Source organism: Protopterus annectens, chromosome 2.part1 (genome assembly GCF_019279795.1).
Source record: "Protopterus annectens isolate FY-2018-M chromosome 2.part1, PAN1.0, whole genome shotgun sequence".
NCBI lineage: Eukaryota > Metazoa > Chordata > Ceratodontiformes > Protopteridae > Protopterus > Protopterus annectens.
In genome coordinates, this window is record NC_056729.1 from 1,933,698,090 (window position 1) to 1,933,723,919 (window position 25,830).

General features: G+C 37.8%; 1 protein-coding gene across 2 annotated transcripts in view; it reads right to left on the reverse strand.

Annotated features, from left to right (window-relative positions):
- Positions 1-25,830, reverse strand: part of LOC122794696 (isoaspartyl peptidase/L-asparaginase-like) — a 1,819,013-nt gene that overhangs the window by 366,410 nt on the left and 1,426,773 nt on the right. For both annotated transcript variants that reach the window (XM_044063331.1, XM_044063329.1), the window contains exon 6: positions 10,216-10,326. In XM_044063331.1, the coding sequence (XP_043919266.1) occupies positions 10,216-10,326 (111 nt within the window). The remainder of the gene's footprint in view (positions 1-10,215; positions 10,327-25,830) is intronic.

Genomic DNA, 25,830 nt, shown 5'->3' on the forward strand with positions numbered 1-25,830 from the left:
CATGCACAACACTACATTTATTTCCTTAACCAGCCTTTGCTCTACCCCTGACTAGCAAACAGTGTTGTACACACACAAACACTCCTACCCTCAGTGCTGAAGCTTTCGGTATCCATAATGCCATATACCTGAAAGCATACTTGTAGAGGAGATACATAAGGACATTTGGTGTAATGGTCAAGATGTTTACCTCACAGATGCAAGGTGCAGCATTTGACTCTCCCCTTTGAGGAAAATTGGCTAGACTTAAAATAGAAAGAAGAGTACTAACCTATAAACCTATTAGTAATAAAAAACACACTTACCTGTAATCAAGCAAATGCAACACACCGCAGGGGAAGTAAATATTCCCAGCATCAGCATTTTTATCATTCAAACAAAACTACAATTGTTCAAAAAAGGCACAGCTCTTTGTCAATAGAGTGATTTGACAAAGTGAACTGCAATTTAATTTTATGTATGTCTGTGTGTGTACATAAGAAAGATGTGTGTGTGCATGTGTATCAATATTTTGAAATTGCAAGTAGAAAATGGATCTAGCTTCTTCAAAAGCAAAGGGTTTTACTGGTACAACATAAAGCAGGCTATGTTCACTACAGGTGATTCAAAATGCAAATGGCAACCAAAATATAAATACAACTAAGCAGACAGTTCAGTTCATGTTCCACGGTAGCAGGAATATTCACTTCAGGTGCACAGGATCTGTCGTAATGCCTGTAAATTGCACCCTACAGTGAGGACATTAAACACAGAATCTTTTCTGCATATGCCTCTCCACAGAATATAAAACCCAATCAACTAAAACTGCTGGGTATGCCCACTGAGAAACAAATGGTAGTCTATAGCTCAGTGTCGCAAAATGCAAATCCTTCCTCTGTTGAACTACATTAAAAGGCACTTTACAAAAATTTCTCTGGTCAGTTTATCTCTAGGTTCTCTGCTACAGGGAATTCCACTTGCAAATACACACATTTCACTGGACTCCTACCTCAGAGCTAATCTTCCCAGAATTAGACCATCTCTTTCTGCCAAATAACCTACAGGCACTAGTTACATACATAAATTTCAGGTATGGTGGTTAAAAGGCACCAGACCCCATTACTAATCCACAGTAAGTTCTCCTGGGTAAAGCAAAATTGCTCTAAACTGCTCTTTCTTAACCAAAATCCTTTCCAAACCAGAATGCATTACTGACTCTCTTAAAAATTCACGTTTTGCCATATTTTTGTTACCTGTTGCACATTTACCCAGAGGAACCACCATGCTGTTACAGATGATCCACCACTTAGTTTGAAGCCATTAACTTCAAGCCCATTAGAAGTTCTCTGAGCTCTAAACTGACCACTCGTATTGTGATGGTGGGTAACAAATAACTATCAACCAGTGGATGAATAAGGCCAAGCTAACACCAAGCATGATAGATTAATTCAGGCACCAAAAGGGGATATTGTCTAGGCTTAAAATGGCTGGCAAGGAAGCTAACCTAATACTTCCCTATGAACCTATGAATGGCTGAAGTTCTAGGGACCACCTGCAGAGCTTTGCATGCCCTGCCTTTTGTTGAAGGATTAGAGGGGGTTTGATACATGACCAGGCAGAATTTCCTGCCAAACAGGTAATACTATGTAGATTGCAAAGCAGATTTGAAGGCAAGACATTCCCTCTCTAGAGTGAAGTATCTTGCCTCTGTCTTATTGACATTCCTGTGCCTTGCTAAGGAAGACAATCAGGTGATCATTACTGCCCACTTTTTCATTTAGCATTGCCTCCAGTCAACCTCTAAGGTATTTGCAAATTCAATAAACTACCTTGAGAAGTCAGGAGGCACCATGAATGGTTCTGCAGAAAGGTTATGTTTATGCCTTTGAAATGTTTCTTTGGCCTCTCTTCTTTCAGTGGTTACCCCACAACTTCTCTTAATAAGGCCATGGTAAACATACATATTCCCTTTAAACAGATGTGGCCAGAATCAATTCAGACGCAGACAGGGAAAGAGGCAGAGTGGGAGGGAAAGGGAGAGAGTTTCAAATATAAAAGAAAGTCCCAATACATGCATGGCTTTATGGTCTTTTCAAAACCTAAAAGGTTACTAAAATTAATATAGAAGACTTTTCCTGTTAATTTACTCTAAGTAGGAGTGCTTGCTGAATAACCTGCAAAATGGCCTAACATGCAATCCAGAGAAAGTGGAAATTTATGTTGAAAGCATTCTTTCAGTCTTAGAAAGTGTGCTTCTGGTAAATAAAGGAAAGAAGACAGTTCATCCGTGAACAGACAGAAGACTCAATGAATATTTCAGTGTTAGTGGTACGCATTTAGCACACCTGCATTTCATGTAGAAGGCTGTGTGTTCTCTTTCTACACCAGGTAGACTGATTGCTGACACTGCAGTGCAGCACAAGGGGGCAGACACACTCATCAGTGTGTCATCCTTTGGATGAGAGGTTAAGCTAAAGCTTCCTCTAATTGAAAAAAATGACTGAAACCAGTAAATCCCCACACAAACTTATTGAAAAAACTTAAAAATCCAACTCTAGCACTTCAGCAGTTGTAAGTATATCGTAAGGACTTTTGATAGAATTAATGGTCTATCTTTTAGGCCTAGTGGAAGATACTGTTGTAATACAGAGGGAACTGTTTATGCCTTGAGATGCTCTTGCAGTCTACTTTATATAGGGGAAAGTATAACAACTTTTAAGGTTAGACTGCAGGAGCACGTAAGGAATATAACCAATGTAAAACTTGAGATCCCTCTTGCTATGGTTCATAGATTAGTACTAGGCTAACTGCCCTTCTGGGCCATTTTAAGCCTAGCCAATTACCCCATGTGATAATCAAACCCTGCACCTTGTGTCTGTAAGGTAAACACCTTAAACATTATGCCAACCTCCCACACCCTTAAATTAGTACCAGGCCAACTGCCCTTGTGGGCCATTCCAAGCCCAGCCAATTACCCATGTGAGAATCAAACCCTGCAACCTCCCAATATGCATTTTAAGTTACATCATATGAGTGGGCACTAGTTTTAAATAGTGTTTTTTGGAACATTATGGGCTTTGAATGAATATAGCATGTTTTAAAGTGATTTGAAATGCCTTTAATAATGTTCTGCAATAGTGTTATAGCAACGCCTAATAGGGAAGTGTGCTTGACTGGCTGCTTTGAATTTCATGTAACTGTGTTGAGTAGAAATGTATTATGTCTGATGAAGTGACTAGTTTGTGAAAGCGCTCACTATATATTAAAACTACTGCGAATGATAATAATGAGCGTGGCACTGCCTCTGAATCTTTAGACCAGCCTTTGACCAATCAGACACAAACAAATTATGCTCAAGTTGTGGCTGGTGGTAAACAGACACAAAATCAGGGCCCTTTTCGGTCAACCTTGACAGTGAACAAACAGACTCACAAGTGGAACAACAATTTCCACAACAAATGGAAGGGCAAGAGGAAAGGGAAATATCCCAATCAAAGGAAGTACAAGTGAACAATTTTTCAATGACTGATGAATTTTGTATCAATGTTATGAACTTGTCAAGCAATGTTTTGTCAACTGAATTGGTGAATGTGTTAAAGAAAGGTCTTTCTTTCATTCCAAATAATAAGGTTAACATCGGGAAATTGTTAATTGAGTTTAGATTGTATTTGAGGAAACTCAATTTATGTTATATTATGCATGATGTGTTGGCTACTTCTCACACTCCCAACAACGGTGGACCCAAGAAAGCTACTACTTTCAATCCAACTTTACACAATACTTTACAAGTTTTTCAAACTTTGTGTGAACAGGAGTTTAGGAAGATGGATTACTGGCTTGTAGATGATAATATAAATTGATCTGAAAGGCAAGCATTATTTGATTTGTGCAACAATCCCAACATCAGAACAAGGAAGGTTGACAAAGGGGGCAAAATAGTAGTCATGGACACTACTCAATATAATGAATCTATGTCAGTTATGTTAGAAGATAGTGAGACATACCTTAGGGTTCAGGCTACTGATATTAACCACAGTTTTTTAAGAGTCAATACTTTATTATTTGATATGTTTAGTCAGGGTGAATTGGTCCATCAAAGTTATGAATAGCTTTTGGTAGAGCATCCCAAGTTGGCCACCTTATTTGGCATTCCTAAGATACATGTTAACACACTAGAACCACCGTTTAGACCCATTACTTCAGCTAAACAATCTAAAACAGAGAATATATCTATTTGGCTTGACCATCTGTTGAATCCAATTGTGCAGAAATCTAGATTTTACATCAGAGATTCTTGGCATTTATTGGAAGAACTACGGAAGCTGACCGTCTCTTTGCAGTCTGTTAGCATTGCTACGCTTGACGTGAAATATTTATATACTTCCATCAAGCAGGAAGAAGGGTTGGATTATCTGAGGGAGTATTTGACCAGTTATACTGACATTGGTAACACCAAAGTAAACATCATATGTACTCTAATGGAGATTGTGTTAGACAATAATTTCTTTAGATTTGGTAAGCATTTCTATAAACAGATTTCGGGAGTGGCTATGGGGGCCAGAGTGGCTCCAGCTTTTGCCAATTTGGTAATGGCCAATTGGGAGCTCAAATGTTTGGTCAATCATTCTAGTTTTGACAAAGTGCTTTCTTATTTTCGATTTATAGATGATTTATTATTTTTATGGACTGGTTCCTTTGAGGAGTTTTCTGCATTGGTGGATGTTTTGAACCACACCACAGATTTTTTGGTGTTTAAAATCAGTGGATTTGGAGTGAGTATTCCATTCCTTGATGTTTTACTTACTGTGGATGTAACTAACAACAAATTTAGCAGTCAGATATATAGAAAGGAGGTTTTTGCCAATCAGTATCTACACAAGGATAGTTTACACCCCATTCATATGAAGAAGGGGGTTGTGAAGGGGCAAATTATCCGTCTTAGTAGACTGACTACCAATGATGATATTTTTCTTAGGGAAGTTTTATTTTTACGATCCTTATTTTTACACAGAGGGTACACCACTGAGTGGATTCAAAACATTGAGCGGGAAGTTTTCACACTCAGAAAGGGAATAGCTAAGCCTATTCTTTTGTCTGACCACATAGGTGTTAGTTCTAGATCTATTCATTCCAATTCAGGAAGCACTTATAACATTGTCTTTTCCTTACCCATTGTTGATGAAATGTGGTTCATTAAGGACATTATCATCAACAATTGGAAGGTGGTGTTAGGGAACAAAGAGTTGGTTGGCATCGTAGGGGTTAAACCTATTTTTTCTTACAAAAGAATTACCAACATCAAATCTATGCTTGAAATGGATCACATTAGATGTCAGGACAACACAAGAGCTGTTAGCATTAAGAGGGGAACATATGCATGCAAGAACTGTAGACAATGTAGATTTATTAGCAACAGCACTAGTGTATATGTTAAGGCCCCCAACTATACAATCTGGGCCAAAGATTATTACAACTGTAATTCTGAGTATGTAGTCTATATAGCTAATTGTGTATCATGTGAACATTATTACATAGGTAAAAATAAGAGGGTTCTCAAGAGGAGAATCTATGAACACAATTTAGCAATAAAGAATAAAGATAGATTTAATTATTTGGCCAAACACGCATTAGTCTGTAAGGAGTTTAAGAAATTTGAGTTTTCTGTGGTGGACAAGATCAGTACCATCAATTTTGGAGGAGATCTTAACAACATTCTGGAGTGTAAAGAGAGTATGTGGCAATTGGTGATAAGCCACCTGGCCTTAACAAATCTATTAATTTGAAATGTTTTTTAAACTACAGGTAGTGTTCAAATTCACACATATATATATTTATATGTGTATATGCATTTATTTATTTATTTGTATATTTAAAAACATTTTATTCTTTTTTTACTTAATGTGTATAAATTTGATTGTTTTATTTATGACAGTTTACAGTTATGTATTTTTTATATATATGTATTGGTTTACTAATTGATTTGAGGTCATTTCCTGTAGTGTTAGTATTTAAGGAACTGGGTGTGTATTGTAAGTGTTTCTGAGGAAGTTCATGTATTAAATTTGTGAATGAAAGCGCTAAAACACTTGGCTTCTTTTTGGTCCTTTGGTTGCTCACCAGTTTTCAGGTTTTTCAGTATTTTGTGGTTTATTTTATTTGCTGCCTACGTTCATTTATTAATAGTGCTGCTGTGCTTTGCCGTGTGTCGGTGCTGGCTTTTTTTTATTTTTTATACAGTTTACTCTTTGCCTTACACCATTTATTGCGATGAGGGAGTGTTTCTTTGATCGTATGAATGATCCTGAAGCCCTTAGGGGTACTGCTTTGGAAACAAAATTACTCTGCATAATGAATGTCTTGATATAAAAAGAAAATTGTTATATAAAGAAGCTGTTTTTATTTTAAAATTTGAGACTCTGACCCTTGCTGGTCTTAATACAGATTGCAATTGAAAGCTTTTAATCTACTTTAAATATTTAATTGGAATGTTCAGGTGTATGTAGTGAATGATGTTTAGATGTGGTCTGATGTTTATGCCTTTACTCCTTGAAATCTGTTGGAGCCAACGTGCTAGAGTTGGATTTTTAAGTTTTTTCACTACATTTGTGTGGGGGTTTACTGGTTTTAGTCATTTTATTAAGCTTTTTCCAGTCCAGTTGTTTTGTGTCATTGTGCCTCCTCTACTTGAATTGGTGGTAGCTCAGGTGAGACTGAATTGAACTTTTCATTTAATGCTTGTTTACTTCTATTTTTTATCTTTTTATTATATTGCATTTGTTTTGTTTTAAGTTTTTTGCTCTGTTGGAGTTTTAAGATGTCTTGTCTAGGGTCAGATAGAAAAGTTAGAAAATAATTCTTTTGCATACAGTGAATAACATCTAGCTAATCAGTGGGAGAGAAACACACAGCATTCCTCTTTAACTAGAAATTTTTGGAGGCATGTTTATTTAGTTGGAGTGCTTATTTGACTTGCTTGCTTGCCTGACTATTGCTCTTCTCTGCCTGCATTTGATTTTCCCACTCACGGGCCCAATTGTTGTTGTCCTCTTATACTTAGTGGCTTTTGTGCTGCCCACCCCTACTACTAATATGGTTATGGATATTCCTCCTACTCCCATTTCATCAGCTCATTCTACGGAGTACAGAGAGATCAGTTGGGAAGGCCCACACCCTTACTCTCTTAAACATGAATTATCTTCTGTTTCCTCCCTTCCCACTTACTTAAAAATGCACTTTATGCAGTTGCTTTTACTGTATCTGTGCTTCTTCCTACTTTATTACTTTATTTTGCTTTTTCTGCTTGCTCTTAAAAGTGTTCAGTTATATTTATTATGTTGCATTTATTACTGCTTGTTAGTAGCCTGATTAAATTGCAACTGTTATTCTAAGACTCTTAGTGTTTAACACTTTGCTTGTGCTGTGCTGACGAGGTCATAACAAGGCTGAAATATGCATATCCACAGCTAGTGGGGTTTGGCTTTATTGGCCTGCAATTGTCCAGTAAAATGACAAAACAAGTCATGGACATTCAGAATTGTCAATTAGCTGAAACACCTGATGTTCATAAGGATCATTTGCATATATCCCATGTGCCTCTGATACAAGGGGTTTGCGAGGTCACTCAGTGGAAGTTCTAGCTTTGCTGGAGTTTTCATTTTGTTTTTAAGTGAAGAAGTTCTGGAATTATTGTATTAAATGCAGAGCTGAAGTCCACAAACAGAATCATTCTATATGTCCCTGGGTTGTCAAGATGTTGCACGATATAGTGTAGGCCCATATATCTATATTTATATATACAGATATGCATACCTAAATATACACACACATGGATCTGCATCAGCAGAAGCTTGAAGGTTTTGAAGGTTTTGAATGAATATCGCGGTACAGTGTGGAATGGGAAATTTACCTTTTTCCTCTCTGTAGTGCGATCTCAGAGTTGGTATATTTAATTTGCAGGGGGTGTGGTGGGTATAGGGGGGGCTTGCCTACCTGCACACACACACACACACACACACACACACACACACACACACACACACACACACACACACACACACACACACACACACACACACACACACACACACACACACACACACACACACACACACACACGCACGCACACACACACACACGCACACACACATATAAAATATTATTTGAACATGACCAACCGAAAAAAGTGATCTGATACACCTCATTTTATCCTAATCTTCTCTACTACATAAATCTATTTATATCATTGATTATAAAAGACTGCTTGTTATTTTATGATTACTATTGTTAACGCAAGTGTTAGGGGGTTAAGATTAGATTTAGTATTGTGCGTGTCTACTGCTGTATGTGGTACACACCTTACCACCTTGTATAGTGGTAGTGTTATGGAAAGGGTTTTCTATGGCAAAGTGTAGGGTTATTGGCAGGGGCAGAATTATTTATTTATTTATTTGACATTTGTTAAATGGGAATGTCTGAGCATGAGCCCTTTTTTCAGCAGAGGCCCGGGGAGAACAGCTTCACAAAAAAGACATGATACGAAATAGTAATAGTGAAGATTGTACAATGATTATACAAAGCTTTAAATACAGTTATAAATGTAAATTACTGAAGTAATATTACCTACAAATAGTAATGTATAAAATTAAGGTACAATATAGGTCAGTCTGCAATAGGATACAATGATACAGACAAACAACAAGTTAATGTGAAACTTAGAAGAAAACAGATAAGTATTTAGATAAAAAGTATAAGGGTACGGTAATGAAGAAAAATAGAAAAGAGAGTTAAGTTGGGTTTAGGCAGGGGCAGATCTAACAGTTTGGTAGATTTTCTTTTACTGCTGTTTTAAATTCATTACTGTTAGACATAGTTCATATGGACGATGGTAGTTTATTCCAAATAAGGGCAACTGAATAACTATACAAATGTTGACCAAATGCCGTTTTAGGCTTATAAATGTTTACGTGAAGCTGATCAGAACTCCTAAGTGTCCAAACAGGAGTATAATAAGAGAAGAGGGAGCATATACTAGGGCAGGAGGTAGGTTTGTTCAGAATACTGAGAATGGTAGTCAGTTGAGTAAGTAAAAGCTGATGTGAAAAGTCTAAGCAGTTTATAGATTTGAGAGAGACAGTGATGGGAGTTAGAGTGCTGGTTTGCAGCAAACCTAGCTACTTTGTTATAAATTCTAGCTTGGTTTTTAGAGAGGATTGTAAGTTAAGTAAGGTTAGAGCCCTAAAAGCGACAAAAAATTAAAATATTAAAAAAAAAAATAAAAACATAAAAATGACAAAAAATAGGGCTAATGTTAACATTCATTCATGTACCTTTTAACCCTAATAAAAATCTAACCCCTAATCTTAGCCCATAACTTTCCATACAAAAAACCCTTTCCATAAAACTATCAATATTCAGAAAAATTATGTCTGAACGTGCTGGGGTTTTAGTTAACATATTATAAAAGGAAACTGTTTGCTTTTGAGATCTGATTTTTTTTGGTACATATATCATTTAGGGTAGGTCTAAATGATGTGTTATAGATCAGTTATTTTATTCAGAGAGCTGTAGATTTAATGAGGTTTACATCAAAGAATATGCAACCATATGTGTGTGTCTGTCTATCTATCTTCTATTAATCTATTACTGTGTGTGTGTGTGTGTGTGTGTGTGTGTGTGTGTGTGTGTGTGTGTGTGTGTGTGTGTGTGTGTGTGTGTGTGTGTGTAATATGTATTACAGACACAAACATTTGGGTAGAAATATTTTTTATAGAAAATATACCAAAAATCCTGAAGCTAACTTGTGTTTACTATTTTGTCTTATTTAATGTTTTTTTTTTACACACTGCTTTTACTCTGCTTATGCCTAGACAGATGAACCAATGTGATGCCCTTTCATTTGGCTTAATTACTTACTGGCATAATTCCAAAAAATATTAGCTCATGAAAAATGAAACATCATAACATGAATCCCCATGAATCACTGACTTTGTTTAAAACGTGTCTGCATAAATTAGTCAAGCTTACAATGAATATGTTTCCTTGAACCAATAAACTACATTTTGTTTCCCAGTGGAATCTTTTGTGCTGTAGCATCCACACTGATGCAGTGAAATAAAGCGACATCTGTAGTTATGGAAAGAAATCAAAGGGTCATAAAACTCAGAAAACATATAAATCTTGCAATAAAAATGCCACTTCAAAAACAAGACACAGACTGTTGGCATACGCACATCATACCTTGTTCCATATGAAACAGGACAAGTCTGGAAAGATTTACTTTCAGGATGGATTCACCATGGCCAGTGGCAGACACTGCTCCAATGTTATTATCAGCATAGCCTCCGGAGCCTGCATGCAGAAAATATATTATCTTTGTCATCTGCATTTTACAACACTAAATAGCCAACTTATTTCCATATGGATCTTTTATGCAGTTATCTTCCAGAATTAGCTCAATTTGTAATAAAAGTAGAAATAAGCAATTATTTGCTAAACTGCTGTGCATTGATACAAAAAAAAAGTTGCAGTAGTTTATTTCCTTTAATGAAGAAGGGGGCACTCTTTTAATCACACCTTTGAAGATAAAGTGCTGCGAAGGCACTTAACAGGTAAAGCGACCAGAATGAATCTCCTCTTGATTGATGTACTTACTGTTTGAGCAGAAGAAACCAGAAGTGCACTGTTCAAAGAATAAAAGATCAAAACTGAAAGAAACAAACTCTTGAACGAATTGAAGGCAATATGTTTAAAAATTAAATGTACAGGATAGTGGTGATTAATCTGGAAAAATCACAAGACACAAGTCAACTGAAATGATGAGCATCTAAATTTCACAGTGTCAAGGGAAATATTGATATCTCTTAGTTTGTAGTAATGTAGTAGTTTTTTTTCTCATTTTTTGTCCATTCAGAACTTATAGACATATGGTAGTCCAGGCCTGAATAGTTAACTTTTTGTGTGTGGCTATATGTGTATCTGTGAGAGAGAGAGAGAGATTGTACAAGGGAGTATTATACATTTATTGTGATGGGTATTTTTATTACAGCCTCTGAGTGAGAAAATAAATTCTGCTTGAAAGAGATGGCTGCAGAAGAAATTCTTCAATTTCCAAGCTGTTTATTTTAAGAGGATACAGGAAAGGAAGAATTCTTCCATGTCACACAATTCCTTTTCTAATAAAACAAAACCCACAATTCAAAAGGTTGGCTCAAATCCAGGAACAACACACAATTTTCTAGGAGACAAAACCCCTCACCAGGAAATCATAGATCCTTTATCTCTCTATGTAACCTAACTAAGCAAGCCATTACCAGCCAGAAAAGCAATTATTTCAAAAACAACTTGATCTTCTGTGCAAATCCAAATAATATTTGGAACCTCATAAAATATAAAAAAAACTCCCAAAAATCTCAACATTTCAGATCTCAGTGGTTCTCCAGCAGAAAGAACTGTGTCTTTTAAATACCTAGGTTTATGGTTAGACTAGATGCTTAACTTCCAATTGCACATGGAAAACACTAGGAAAAAGATAAGTTGTCTTCTATTCTGGTCAGAGAAAATATCTCTCTTTCTCTGCAGACCAGCTAGAGTTGCTATAGGCAAAGGAGTCCTCCTTGCTCAACTTGCTCAATAAAAGGCAATCCCCCTCTGCAGTCCATTGAAAACAAAACATACCATTTTATTTCCAATCCTTCCCCAGGAACATCTCTGCACCCCCCCCCCCTTTTCCAAAGCTAAATGCCTACTGGTCTTCTACAGAATGGAACTACTCCTGGGGTCTCTTCTTTTCAAACTACTTCAGCCAGGTACCTCCCCACCTCTTGCAGCCAAGCTCCATAATAAAAATACACCCTACGACCTCCGCCACCTGTCCCAATAAACTCCCTCACTCCAGACACCCCAAACCATGCAGCTTCTCATGCTTGCCCCAAAACTCTGGTAATCTTGCCCCACCACACACACATAAAAAAGTCTCCTCTTTCCCTGTGTTCGGAGCTCAGCTCAAAAGACACCTCCATCAACAATCTTACTGCAACTGTTTTTCCTCTGGCCACATAACCTAATTCCCTCCTAACCTGCATCACTTTTACTGTGACCTTCCCTTCTCACCTGGTGTGATCCTGTCATATTAACTACTAAAATTAATTCACATTGTTTTTTCTACTATGTTAACATTTGCATATTGTATTAAATGTCTATAGGATTATTTGCTTTCTGTGGTTCCTCTCTTTGTAAATTTGTTCTGAATTTCTTAACCAGGACTGTGCCTACAACTGTATTACCTGGTAAACACACAAGATAAATAAATAAATGAACAAACACAGCCGCTGCAGCAGACGGTGATGGTAGTGAGTATACCTCTCATCTACCCAGAATTTTGCAGAATGTCCACATTTTTGCCTGAGATTTTTGGTCTGTCCCTCATAAAATTTGTAGATTTCTGGCAAATCACTGAGGACCGCAGTCACTAAAAAATGGCACACATACGAGTTACAGACTTCGTATCCTTCATAAAATGCATGCTGATGCAAAACCTGTTGTTATAACATTCCAAATTCATAAGAGTGATATTTAAAATCTGTCTTTGATTTTTGGCTTTGTCCATAATTCCTGCCCTAATCAGTTGAATTGTATGGTAGTAAGCAACCTTCAAATTCCAATGCAAACTATTTATTTATTTACTTTTGCTGGCATGTAGAATTGTCCTTTCAACTGTATTGTTTATTGTAACACACTGTGCTCCTTATAGGATATTTACTATATACTACAGTATATTTAGTTTTTGCTCCTTTCCTGGCCTTTAAACTGCACTTTATTATTTTTTGACTCTGTACTTTATTAACATGTGTATTGTATTTACTGTATTTATTGTAATCTGTACTGTACTTTATTATTTTTTGACTCTGTACTGTACTTTACTTTATTATTTTTTCTGTACTTTATTATTTTTTGACTCTGTACTGTACTTTATTAACTTGTGTATTGTATTTACTGTATTTATTGTAATCTGTACTGTACTTTATTAACTTGTGTATTGTATTTACTGTATTTATTGTAATCTGTACTGTACTTTATTAACATGTGTATTGTATTTACTGTATTTATTGTAATCTGTACTGTACTTTATTAACTTGTGTATTGTATTTACTGTATTTATTGTAATCTGTACTGTACTTTATTAACATGTGTATTGTATTTACTGTATTTATTGTAATCTGTACTGTACTTTATTAACTTGTGTATTGTATTTACTGTATTTATTGTAATATGTACTGTACTTTATTAACATGTGCATTTTATTTACTGTATTTATTGTAATCTGTACTGTACTTTATTAACATGTGTATTGTATTTACTGTATGTGCTGTACTAATCTTTGTGGAGCTTTTCTCCTCGGGCCTCCTCTAAAAATGGGATCCATGCCCAGTCAGAATTTCTCACTAAACAAATGCAAAACAAATAAATAAAACAAATAAATAAATTCAAATACTCAATGTAATAAGACTTTGGTCGGTATTCATAGTTGCTTGCACAAATGCAATAAGGATATTCCAGATGATTACGAATGAGTGTAACAAAGGCATGATTCACAGAGGCTATTTATGCTAATGCGCAAGGCCTAGAAAACAATGAGATGCAAAGGAGAAGTATTGTAAAGCGTAGTATGCTAATGAGGCAGTTTTACAATTCATAGTCCGACATCCCTGCGGTACACACATCCATTATTAAATGCAGTGCTTCATCTTTGATATTGGAATTGCAATGTACAAACTTGTTAAAGTATAAACAAGCACTTCTCTGACACACAAATGAATACTTTCCTTAGTTTATATTGAGTATGCACAAACACTATAACGACACAATAAATTATTTTGTCCACTGATAACATCAGCAGTCTGGCCACGTATGCACAAGCATGTACCTGACACACAAATGAATTACTTCTTCCAACAACCCCTTCTGTGACATTTCCTAGTATGAACAAGCATCAAAATGAAACATTCACCCACATGACCCCCTTCAGTAACATTCCCTGGTATGCACAAGCACCAAAATGAAACATTCACCAATGCAACCCCTTCAGTAATAGGTCCAGGTATGCAAAAGCACTACAATAAAACATTTCACCCACACAACCCCCATCAGTAGTATGTCCAGGTATACACAAGCACTAAAATATAACATTTCACCCAACCAACCCCTTCTGTAATGTGTCCAGGTATGTACCAGCACTAAAATATAACATTTCACCCAACCAACCCCTTCTGTAATGTGTCCAGGTATACACAAGCACTAAAATATAACATTTCACCCAACCAACCCCTTCTGTAATGTGTCCAGGTATGCACAAGCACTGAAATGAAATATTTACCCAAGTGACAAAATGTCAATGTGTGCATTAGCTCAAACTCAGCTCAGCTCACATCTCTGTATTCTGACTGAAACCTGCTGCTTTGTGCTGTAACTTCATGGTGACTTACACACTTTGAATGCAAATAAGCTGATTATAGATTCATATCTATGACTCAAACTTGTGTATATACGTGTAAACTCCCTTAACAGCATAGTAGCTGTCGCCCTATTGGTTACACATTAATCATGTTATGCATTTCCAGTAAGGGACATGTTCGCATAACGGCACTTCTGTAGTCATCCTAACAGTCTGGGATGTGCATAACTTCATAGTGCTGCTGTTTGTGGATCACAGCTATGAATATGCAATGCCCTAGATTATCAAGACCGCCCTTTATTTGTTACTTATTTAAGTGAGACACAAGGTGGTACTTCTACTAATAGAGGGAAATTTGGCCAGGGCATCAGGGGATATCCTCTACATTTTTCAATATGTGACATGGGATCTTTTACATCCACCTGAGCTACCAACAGCTCAAGCAGATGAGACCTGGGTTTAACGTCTAATCCAGAGAATGACACCCTCAGAACTGTAGAACCCACACCCTTCTGATCTTCCAGCACCAACGCTTAGTGTGTTATCTGTTGAGATACTGACAGTAATCTTGAAAATTGCTTACTGCAAATGGCTTACAGTAATTACCTTACTCTAAACATGTCCTAAACTGCAGTCATATCTTTTTACAGACAACAAAAAAGGTACACCCCATTAACCATTCTCACACCCAACAAAGAACCCAAAACCATAGTGGACAAAGACAGATACATAAGACTAACTTTGCATCCATCTCTCTCAATCAAATCTTACACTGATGTCATCATTATTTACTCTGATGTCAACATTATTTACACTGATGTCATCATTATTTACTCTGATGTCATCATTATTTACTCCTGATACCATTTCAAAGAATGCCAACAAAATTAATAAGGGAAGATTTCAATTTAATAAACCCATAGTTTTCCATCTATAACAGAAGTAGATACCATGTGTCATTCTGGATAAGCTCCATTAAGACACTGTTCATAATTTCCCCCAGAATACTGGTCAGGTTGATGGGTCTAGAACATGTTTGATCTGATATGCCCACTTCTTGAACTCTGCTATTAAATGTTACATAGGATCTACTTTAAATTACTGAACCCATACTCAGAAGATCAAGTCCACAACACCAATATGACTAAACATCAAACTTAAAAAGAAACTTCAGAAACATAGTTTTTGCAAGGGAATCCCCCACCCCTGCAGGCCATCTCCCCTCACAACTCATGCTAATGATATATATCAGCTCCTAGATCACACTACAGCTGGGAAAGGGTAAACTCCCACTCCAGACTGTAGTGTGATCTCAGAGCAACACCCGCCTCCATATTTTGATGTTTTGTAATTTTGGTGTTATGGACTCCGTCTTCTGAATGCTGATGATCTGGGCATTTGATAATGTAAAGTAGCCTCACATATAACCATATAACTGTATGTTGTCTGAGGTCATGGATCCTGAGTTTTTAATTTTATCTGTGACAGTAGTTATCATGTTTGTAATTATACGAGAGACATTATCACTTTTTCTCTAGAGCACTCTATAACACTTCTTTTCTTTTTTTTTTTCATTTTACAAGTTACCATAATCAACGACATGAAGTATACACAGTATTATCTGATTGCAAGGAAGAAAAAAGCAAATAAATAGCAAAAATAGTGAAGAGAAAAAGAGAAAGAGAAACGGAGAGACAGAGAAAAGAACTGGATAAGGACAAGAAGTACATTAACTGGCAAAAAAGTGGAAGTAACTCCATGACAAAGACAATTTATGAAAAATAAACAGCGTCCATTGTTGAAAGAGAGGAGTAAGTGGTTAAGCTTTCCATGCTTGCAATATGCAACGTTTAACAGCCATTGTGACTAGCACTGTTGTACATTGCTCTTACTCTAGTAATTATATGTGGTTTTATATGGATTTGATGGCCTACCATAAAATATGGGGTTGAGAGGGTGGCCTAATGGTTAAGGTGTCTGCATTACACACATGAGGTGCAGGGTTTGAGTCTCACAAGGGATAATTGGCTAGGCTTAAAATGACTCGCAAAGGCAGTTAGCCTAGTACTAACCTATGAACCTATAGCAAATGAGCAGACTTGATCCACCATTGTCTGATTTGTCACATGACCATAAACAGTGGAAAAATTGTTCCTTCTTAACATCTCTGATCCACCTCTTTTATTTCTGAATCACTCTTTATACAGAAGCTGTTTTTGCTGCTGTATAATACTTGCAAAGAAAAATGTTTTATTACTGTATTGCATTTAATATAATATGGCTATATGAGTTTGCAATGTTAAATGATTTTTGTAATAATTTTGTAATTTATAATATATGTAGAATAGTTTTCGTGAAGTAATCTGGATCTTTTTTCTTGGGGTTCAGCTGAAAATAGGTATTCTATGTCACCAGTTAGACTGTCCTGGTAAACAAATGATAATAAATAAATACATACATACATACATACATACATACATACATACATAGGTACATTAATTAACTAACTCCAGCCTGTAAAGTGTCATGTTGCCAAAATTTAGTATTAGTTTTATGGCACATCTTGTATAGTCTAGCAGGAGGATAATGAATACTATGTAAAATCTTAATCTGAACTGAAACGGTATGTATAAAATGCTAATACTTAAAACATTTGTCAACTTATCTACATCAGTCATTTCAAAAATAGTGTATTGTTCTTTCCCATTTTTGTTTACCTGGCTAATGTACATTTGTTTTGACCGTAAATTTCTTTATAAACTAGAGAGAGTTGGTATTCTTACCAAAAATCAGGAGACATGATTTACTTAAATCAAATAAGTATATAATGCATTTAACCATTGGAGAATCACAAGGCTCAATGTATAGATAGCATTATTCTCCAACTCATCGCATAAAAATGTGTGTACTGAAGTAGGACAAATTCATTGCATGGGAAAGTATTTCAGAGGTACAGTGCATTTCCTTGGAGTGTAAAAAAATAATTATTTTACCTATTTCTCTGTTTTTTTAATCAGATAAGCTCTTTGCTTCAGTGATTTGCTAAGAGTCACAGTGAAGGCAAATGGAGGCTGAGAAAAACTGAACTCTGGACTACAGGAAGGAGCTCATTAACAACTCAGAGCCTTAGTCCTCTGAACAGACTGCCAAATTAACTGTCTAATAGTAAACAATATTATGGTCTATTATGGCTGTAGGTAAAATCCATTCAAATTACATTTGGAGCTTAGTATTAACACATAACAACATAATGGTCAATTATGGCTGTATGTAAAACCCATTCAAATGACATTTGGAGCTTAGTATTAACACATAATGTTGTTGTTGTTGTGTCTTTTGGCTTTTCCTGGTTAGGGGTCGCCACAGCAGAACTCCGGTCCGCTAATGATTGGCAGTAGATTTTTACATGCCAAGTTGCTAGCCCTGATGCACAACCCTCAACGAAGGTACGCCCATTCACGTATGTCTCCAGACAGAAGACGCTTTAACTGAGAATCGAATGGGACAACATTTTACTGTGAGGTGACAGCACTACCGCAGCACCACCACCGCAGTGTAGTATTAACACATAATGTAATGGTCAATTATGGCTGTATGTAAAACACATTCAAACGACATTTGGAGCTTAGTATTAACACATAATGTAATGGTCAATTATGGCTGTATGTAAAACCCATTCAAATGACATTTGGAGCTTAGTATTAACACATATTATACCAAACCTTGACTGTACTGAAATATCATTATGATAATAAAAGTCTGGGCAATTACATAAAAATGACCACTGGGAACAAAGATTTCATGGGGAAGTTTTGCCACAGTGTTAAAACTTCATGGAAAGTTTATCAAGTTTCCTTGACGCAAAATTTGATAAATATTGTGAACATTTTCTTTATGCATTTCCTGTTCAATTTGGTATGTTTTGAACAGGAAATAGCAATTAAAGAAAACAATGTATGACAAACATACTGACATTAACTAGAAATGGTTTTCTATTTTTATCTTACTTTCTATTGATTCAGTAATAATTGTAAATTTTGACAGCTTATTATAATAATCATTTTTGATACTGAATTCTCAAAAAAACTAAACTAATTTACTTCAGGTTATTTTTCTTTTGGAACAGTTTTGCAGACTATTTCTGGAAATTCATTTTAAGTCTAGAAATGTCTTGGATTTTTTAGAGACTTGAATAATAGGTTCATAGGTTGGTACTAGGCTATCGGCCCTAGGGCCTATGCAAGCCTAGCCATAACAATTTTCCTGATATTTCTTCCCACAATATTTACTTCTCTGGACACCTGTCTAGCAGGGCGACTGATATGATCCCCAGGGTGAATTTCCTATCTCCCATCCAATCATCAAGGTTCCTTTTGAAGAGGGCCAAGGAGGCGCTCTGCTTGACATGTATGGGCAGTCTATTCCAGAGTATGGGGAGTCTCTGGGTCAGGAACCTAGCCCTCCAGCATGTTCTGTTCATTGTGATGACAAGGTTTAGATCCCTGGAGCATGTGGCTCTGAGGGATTGGGATTTCTTTAAGTGGAGCATGTCCAACAGCTCAGGGTTTGACATGGCCTTGTATGTTAAGCAGAGATCGCCTCTGAGTAGACGATATGCCACAGAGTATAGCTGGAGTTTTTTTAGACAGTCAGCATATGGCATCTGCTTTAGGCCTGTGATTCTTTTAGTGAGGTATTTCTGTGGCATTTCCAGCTGTTGCAGATGTCTTGTGAGGTACATACCAAATGTAGCATTATACTCTATAATGGGTCTAATGAGGGATGAGTACAGTGGGACAATGACCTCCTTTTTTCTGGATGAAAAGCCCTTAATGATGAGGTGTACCACATAGAAAGATTTCCTGACTGTTGTGGCGATGTGGTTATCGAAAGTGAGACCACTGTCCACCTGTGTCCCTAAGTCTCTCATCACACTTTTGATGTTTAGTGTCCTGCAACCTATCTGGTAATTCATGGGTACATGTTTTTTTCCAGGCATCTGTTTCTGTAAAGCCTTTTTGTAGAATATCCACATCATTTGGGGATTCAATAATGGCTCCGATTTTGCAGTCATCTGCGAACTTTGTTAGCCAGAGTCCCTTAGTGTTGGCCTGTACTTCAGAGAAGTAGATGCCAAACAAGAGTGGCCCCAGGACTGAACCCTGAGGTACTCCACTTGTCACTTGTCTGGAGATGGATTTGGAGTCAGCTACTTTTACAGTCTGGGTTCTGTCAGTAAGCCAGTTGGCCACCCAGTCGAGTGACGTAGGGATTTATGCCCAGCTTAGTAAGTTTATCTATGATTCCAGAGTGACGGATGATGTCGAAGGCCTTGGCGAGTTCCAGATAGGCTGTGTAGACCACCTTACCCTCATCCACAGCTCTGCAGTCTGATTCGAAGAAGTCAATCAGATTCAGGAGACAAGATCGGCCCTTCACAAACCCAAACTGGGTGGGGTCCAGTGTTTGAAGGTTGCCAATGTCTTTGTTTATAAGTTCCATGACAATGCGTGCCATGCCCTTGCAGATCAGACTGATGGCACGGTAGTTCCCGGGATCCAATGCGGATCCTCCCTTGTGGAGTGGGATAACTGTAGCTGTGCGCCACTCAGTGGGCACAAAGCCTGAGGTGAGGCTATGATTAAACATGACACTTAGGTGAGGTGCCAGTTCATTTTGCAGTTCATGTAGTACATGGCCTGGGATGTCATCTGGTCCCATGGATGCTGTATTCTTAGCTTTGGAAAGTGCAGTTTCTACCTGTGTGGCCATGATTATCAGAATTTGGCAATCTTTTGGTATTGAGATGGGCCCTTTAGGGGGTGAGAGGGGGGTGAAGTTGGCACTAAATCGATCTGCCAGGATATTGGCAATATCCTTGGGATCAGTATATTTAATGCAATTCTGATGTGGCTCAGAGCAGATCTGAGCATTGCCATTTAGATTCTTGACATAATTATAGAATGCCTTGTGGTTGTCTTTGGAATCTTTGGCAATTTTATTTTCGTAACTAGCTTTTGAGGATTTTATGAGGGACCTAAGCTTCTTACTGAGGCTGGTGAGGGAGTTTTTTGCATCCTGGGATTTTCCCCTTTTCTGAAACAGTTTCTTCCTTCTGTTGTATAGTTTGTTTATAGCAGGGGACCACCAGATTGGCTTCCTTTTTTTGGAGAAGAGCATCTTGATTCTATTTGGGATGGCACGATTCATGCACGAGTGGATGTACTCGTACAGTGCCTTAGTGTAGGATTCTGCAGTCGAACTTCCAGAGCCCATCTGTGTGGGTGTTGTGAAGTTTGTCACTTCTGACTTCAGAAGCATGAAGTTGGCTTTGGAGAAGTCTTTTAAGGAAGTTTCCTTACTGGGGGTGGGAGTGGGATGTGAATGTCAAAGGTGATTTGCTTATGGTCAGACCTGAACAAAGAGGGGGTGACCACTGGTGTGGAGCATCTATCTCCCATGTTGGTAATGGCCAGGTCTAGGATATTGGAGCCCCTGGTGGGACAATGGATTAGTTGATCCAGGGCATTGGAATTTATGAATTCCAAGAACAGTTGGGAAAAGGAGTTGGTACCCAAGTAGTTTTCCCAATTAATGGCAGGGTAGTTGAAATCAACCAGTATTAGGGTGTTTGGTTTTACCTTAATATTTTCCAGTATGTTTAGAAAGGTGTAGTGAGAATCTTGGGGCATGGTGGGGGATCTGCAGCAAGCTACAACTTGGATTGCAGTCTTACCTAGTGTTAGTTGCACCTGGAGAATTTCAGATGCATTGTACTGGGCAACTAGCCTGGAGGTGTGAATATCCTTGATGAATATGGACACTCCTCCACCTTTAGTGTTTCGGTCTTGGTTTTGTGGCCAAAAAGTGTGGTAAGAATTGTTTCCTGGTATTGCAGGGGTGATTTCTGGAGCCTTGAACCAGGTCTCAGTTACTGCACAGATATCAATGTTCTCTATTTTTAGGAGTGCCTTGACAGAGTGCATTTTGAGGTTTAGACTTCTAGCATTGAGTAGCATTACATTCAGATTTTGCATGCTTGCATCTGTTACAGTGGTGGTTTTGTCCTTTGAACCTTGCCTAAAAAAGACACTATAGGGGTGGCAAGAGCTTTAGCCAGTAACCTGAATCCCAGGGGTGACAGGTGCAGAGCATCTCTGGCAAAGCATCGTGGTTTGTCGATCATGTCTTCCCAGGCAGACAAATACTGGATCCCCTTTGAATGACACCTGAAGCTTAGCCTATTGTTGAAGTCAATCATTCTGTCCTTATACAGTGGTATCATTCTGGGCGAAGGCAGGATGCTACTCAGGACTAGGGTCATACCTGCCTGGGTCACATGATCCAAGAGCTCTTCCATGTCTCTTTTCATGTAGTCCAGGGAGGTACATCTCAAATCAATCACTCCAACATGGAGAATGACAGAGTTGTATTTGTACTTATTGTGGAGTGACTTGAGTGCATGTGTTATGTGGCGGATCCTGGCACCTGACAGGCAGCTGACTGTAATTTTCTCCTTGTTCAGCCTGGTGAGTGGGACATCAGTGTGCCTGACTATAGAGTCACCTATGACTAAAGTGTTGGGTACATTGACTTGCCTTAGGGGCTGTTGTTGAGTGGCACACTGGTGTTGTGAGCTATGTGTCACTTTGGTTGTGACTGGTGTTTGTTTGCATTTCAGCTTCGGAGGTCCTTGTTGCTTGGGCAGGTTAATGTTAAGGGCCTCCGCATATGTGGGTTTAGTGTTGCTATGTGTGAGTGTTGATGGTGTGGGTTTTGAAGGGCTATGAGTTGCTTGAGGTGTAATTCAGGTGTTAATCTTCTCCTCCTGACTGTCTAGCACAATCTTAGCCAGAGAGAGCTTTGCTTCAAGTTTTGCTATGTAAGTGCATCTCTCGCAGGTTGTAGTGTTGGGTGGTAGGAGGAGGGGATTGTTTGTGTACATGAGGCAGTTGCCACACTGCCCCAGTATGCCCAAATTCACCAGGTGGACAGGTGAAATCACCAGAAGCTGACCCTTGGACATGCCTGTTTTGGTGCTTTTTTGTAAAGTTTAAGAGCTGTTTTCTCTTACCTTTGCAAGGTACTTTGCAATTATAGGCTGTTTAGTGCCTGTGATTAATTTCTCCTTATTAACAAGGAGAGCTGAATGCTTGAATCAGTTTCAGGCTTCCTAGTGCTTTCTTGTAAAGTTTAAGAGCTGTTTTCCCTTACCTTTGCAAGATACTTTATAATTATAGGCTGTTTAGTGCCTATGATTAATTTCTCCTTATTGACAAGGAAAGCTGAGTGCTTGAGTCAGTTTCAGGCTTCCTAGTGCTTTCCAGCAGGTTCTAGAGCAAGTGCTAGTCACAGGGGTTCAGATTTTAGTGCTTCTACTGAGAAAACAGCTAGTTCTAAGGGAAAATTTGAAGAGCAGACTTTCTGGCACCTGGAATAGTTTAACTGTAGCCTCGCAGTGCTGCACGGTGTGAAAAATGTGCACACACATGCGTTTTTAAGCCAGAAAGTTGAAAGAGATAGAAATCAGCCCAAAAAGGCTAATAAAATTACAATTTCAGAGCTGGAAACCACTCCTCTAGCATTAGATATGCAGTACAATGCTCACCACTCCCACTGGTAAGCAGTAGGACTTCCCTCTACCACAGCAAGGTCTGGATAGCTCTGGGCACAGAAAATAAGTCATGAGACAAGCAAAGCCTGGGATATGGACTGGCTAGAAAAGGTGGGAAATGAGCAAACAAGACAGTATTCTTTTTTGTTGAAACAGGCTAAACAATGCAATAATACAGTAAATAAACACAGAAAAAGGCTAACACACTTGAGTGTGTAGTCCTAAACAGTAAATGCAATTATAACTCTACAAAATTAGCAATTTAAAACTTTTTAAATGAAGCAAGGCAAGTGCACAACTGAAAAACGATTTAAGAGGCAGTAACACAGCAGAGTAAGTAGCTAGTCTACATATACAGAGAAGCCTATATATACAGAAAAGCAGCTAAAACACACAAACACTTCAGATGCAGTGCAATCTAGAGCACCTGAGTTGCAGCAATATTAAGACAATTACAGTTATAATAAATGCTCTAAAATATACTCTATATTTCCAAAATGTTTGAGAAGCACAGTCAGAACACAAGGAGATTCAGGTAATTTTTTTAAAGGGAAAAAGGAGAAACAGAAGGCCTTATCTTTTAGTTATGTACATCAAATGTTCTCTCTGTATTATGTAGAATGAGCTAATGCCACTAGACTGGGAGGAGTGTCCCAGATCAAATTTACAGTAAAGCCACCAAGTATAACAGCAAGACACCAACAGGGAGGGACGGTGAGGACAATTTTAAAGCATTAGCCTACAGAAAGTAAGCACTACAGAAAGCCACAAAATGAAAGTTTTTAAACAGATAAAGGAGCAATGAGACTCTACAGAATGTTTTTAACTGCAAACAAATCAGTTACCCGTGCAGATTAGTTAATAGCAATAAAAATACACTCAAAAACTATGCAGCAGGCAATAAAAAGTGCTATATATAAATTGCTAGAAATAATAATCAGTATAAATAATCGAAAAAAAATGGATACTTACATATCTCAGCTAAGAGTTGTAGTCAATACCTCCCCTCCACTCTGCTCAGTGTGTATAGACAGAGATCCTCTCAAAGTTAGGGCTTAAATACCAGAAGATACAACTTTAGACAACTTTTTTTTTCTTACAAAAACACAAAAGAACCAGCCCCCACTAGCTAGCAGCCAATTAACACAATCTAGCCAAGGTAAAGAAAGGCTTCAGCTAATTCAAGATGGCCTGTTCATGTGCTTTGAACAATCACTGCATAAACAAACAAGCCCAGAGCCAGAATTTCTGAACTAGGACGATTCTAAAGCATTAACCTACATACAGTAAGCACTACAGAAAGCCACAAAATGAAAGTTTTTAAATAGATAAAGGAGCAATGAGATTCTACAGAATGCTTTTTTAACTGCAAACAAATCAATCATCCGTGCAGATTAGTTAATAGCAATAAAAATACACTCAAAAACTATGCAACAGGCAATAAAAAGTGCTATATATAAATTGCTAGAAACAATAATCAGTATAAATAATAAAAAAGCAGGATACTTATATATCTCAGCTAAGAGTTGTAGTCAAAAATATCAGAATGGCAGTTGTTTAACTAAACAGTTAAACTAAGTGCCAGTATGAATCAGATATAGTCCATGTGGGTGTGAATGACCCGAGATGTACCTCCTTGGACCATATGAAGAGAGACATGACTGAGCTCTCAGAATATGTGTCACAGGCAGGTATGAACAGCATTCTACCATCTCCAAGGATGTTGTCACAATACCAGCAGAAATGATTGACTTTAGCAATTTGCTTAGCTACTGGTGTCATTACAAAGGGGTCTAATACTTGTCAGCCTAGAAGGACATGGTTGACAGGCTACAGTTTTTTGCCAGGTATGGTCTCCACCTGTCACCTCTAGGCTTTCAGTTACTGGCCAAAACATCATCCAACCCTATAGTACCATTTTAGGCATTGCCAAACAGACAAACCTTCCAACATAACAAAAGCTACTCAGGACAAGCTAAAGATTTTACTGCTCAAAGCAAGGAATCTCAACAAAGAACTGCACTCCCTGGAAGCTCTCCTCACCCTGGAGAAAGCTGATGTCTGTGCAGTTACTGAAATGTGGTTGAAAAATCACAGAAAGCACTCCAGCAGTGCATGACTATGACATCTTTCACACATTCTGACTACCCACTGAACATGAAAAAGCAAAATGTGGAGGTATATCTATCTACATAAAGGATTAGCACACTTCAAGGCTGAGCAAACAATATGACATGCTTGAGCTACTCCATCTCCAGCTAACCAGGGGGAAAAAATGTATTACCATACTCTTGTTAGCTCCAGGTCCCCCACAATGAACCACGACACTCATGCATCATACCTGAAGTTACTATAATCACTCACCATCCGGTCCAGTACTACACTCATGGTTTATTTTAACTACCCCTACATTAATACAGAGGCATACACAACAACTAGCATGCAGGCCCACAGATTTCTTGACTTTGTAAATTCAAATACCTTGGAGCAGTTAGTCTGGACTCCCACTAGGGGAATACATATACCAGATCTTGTACTCACAAATATAGGACAGTACTGCACCGCCACACGCCACTGTGATGTCCTCATTGGTGAGATTAGACTGCAAAGCAGTCTCCCTTGAAATAAAGGTAAAACTAGTCCTACAATATAAACCCAAAAACTTTAAGAACTTCTCTAAATTAAAATACCCCCTACTAAGTAATGGAATAGCTAGTTTACAGGTTCCCCCCAAATCCAGAAATTGCAAAAATTCATGCAGAGATGTACACAAAAGCCCTGTACAACC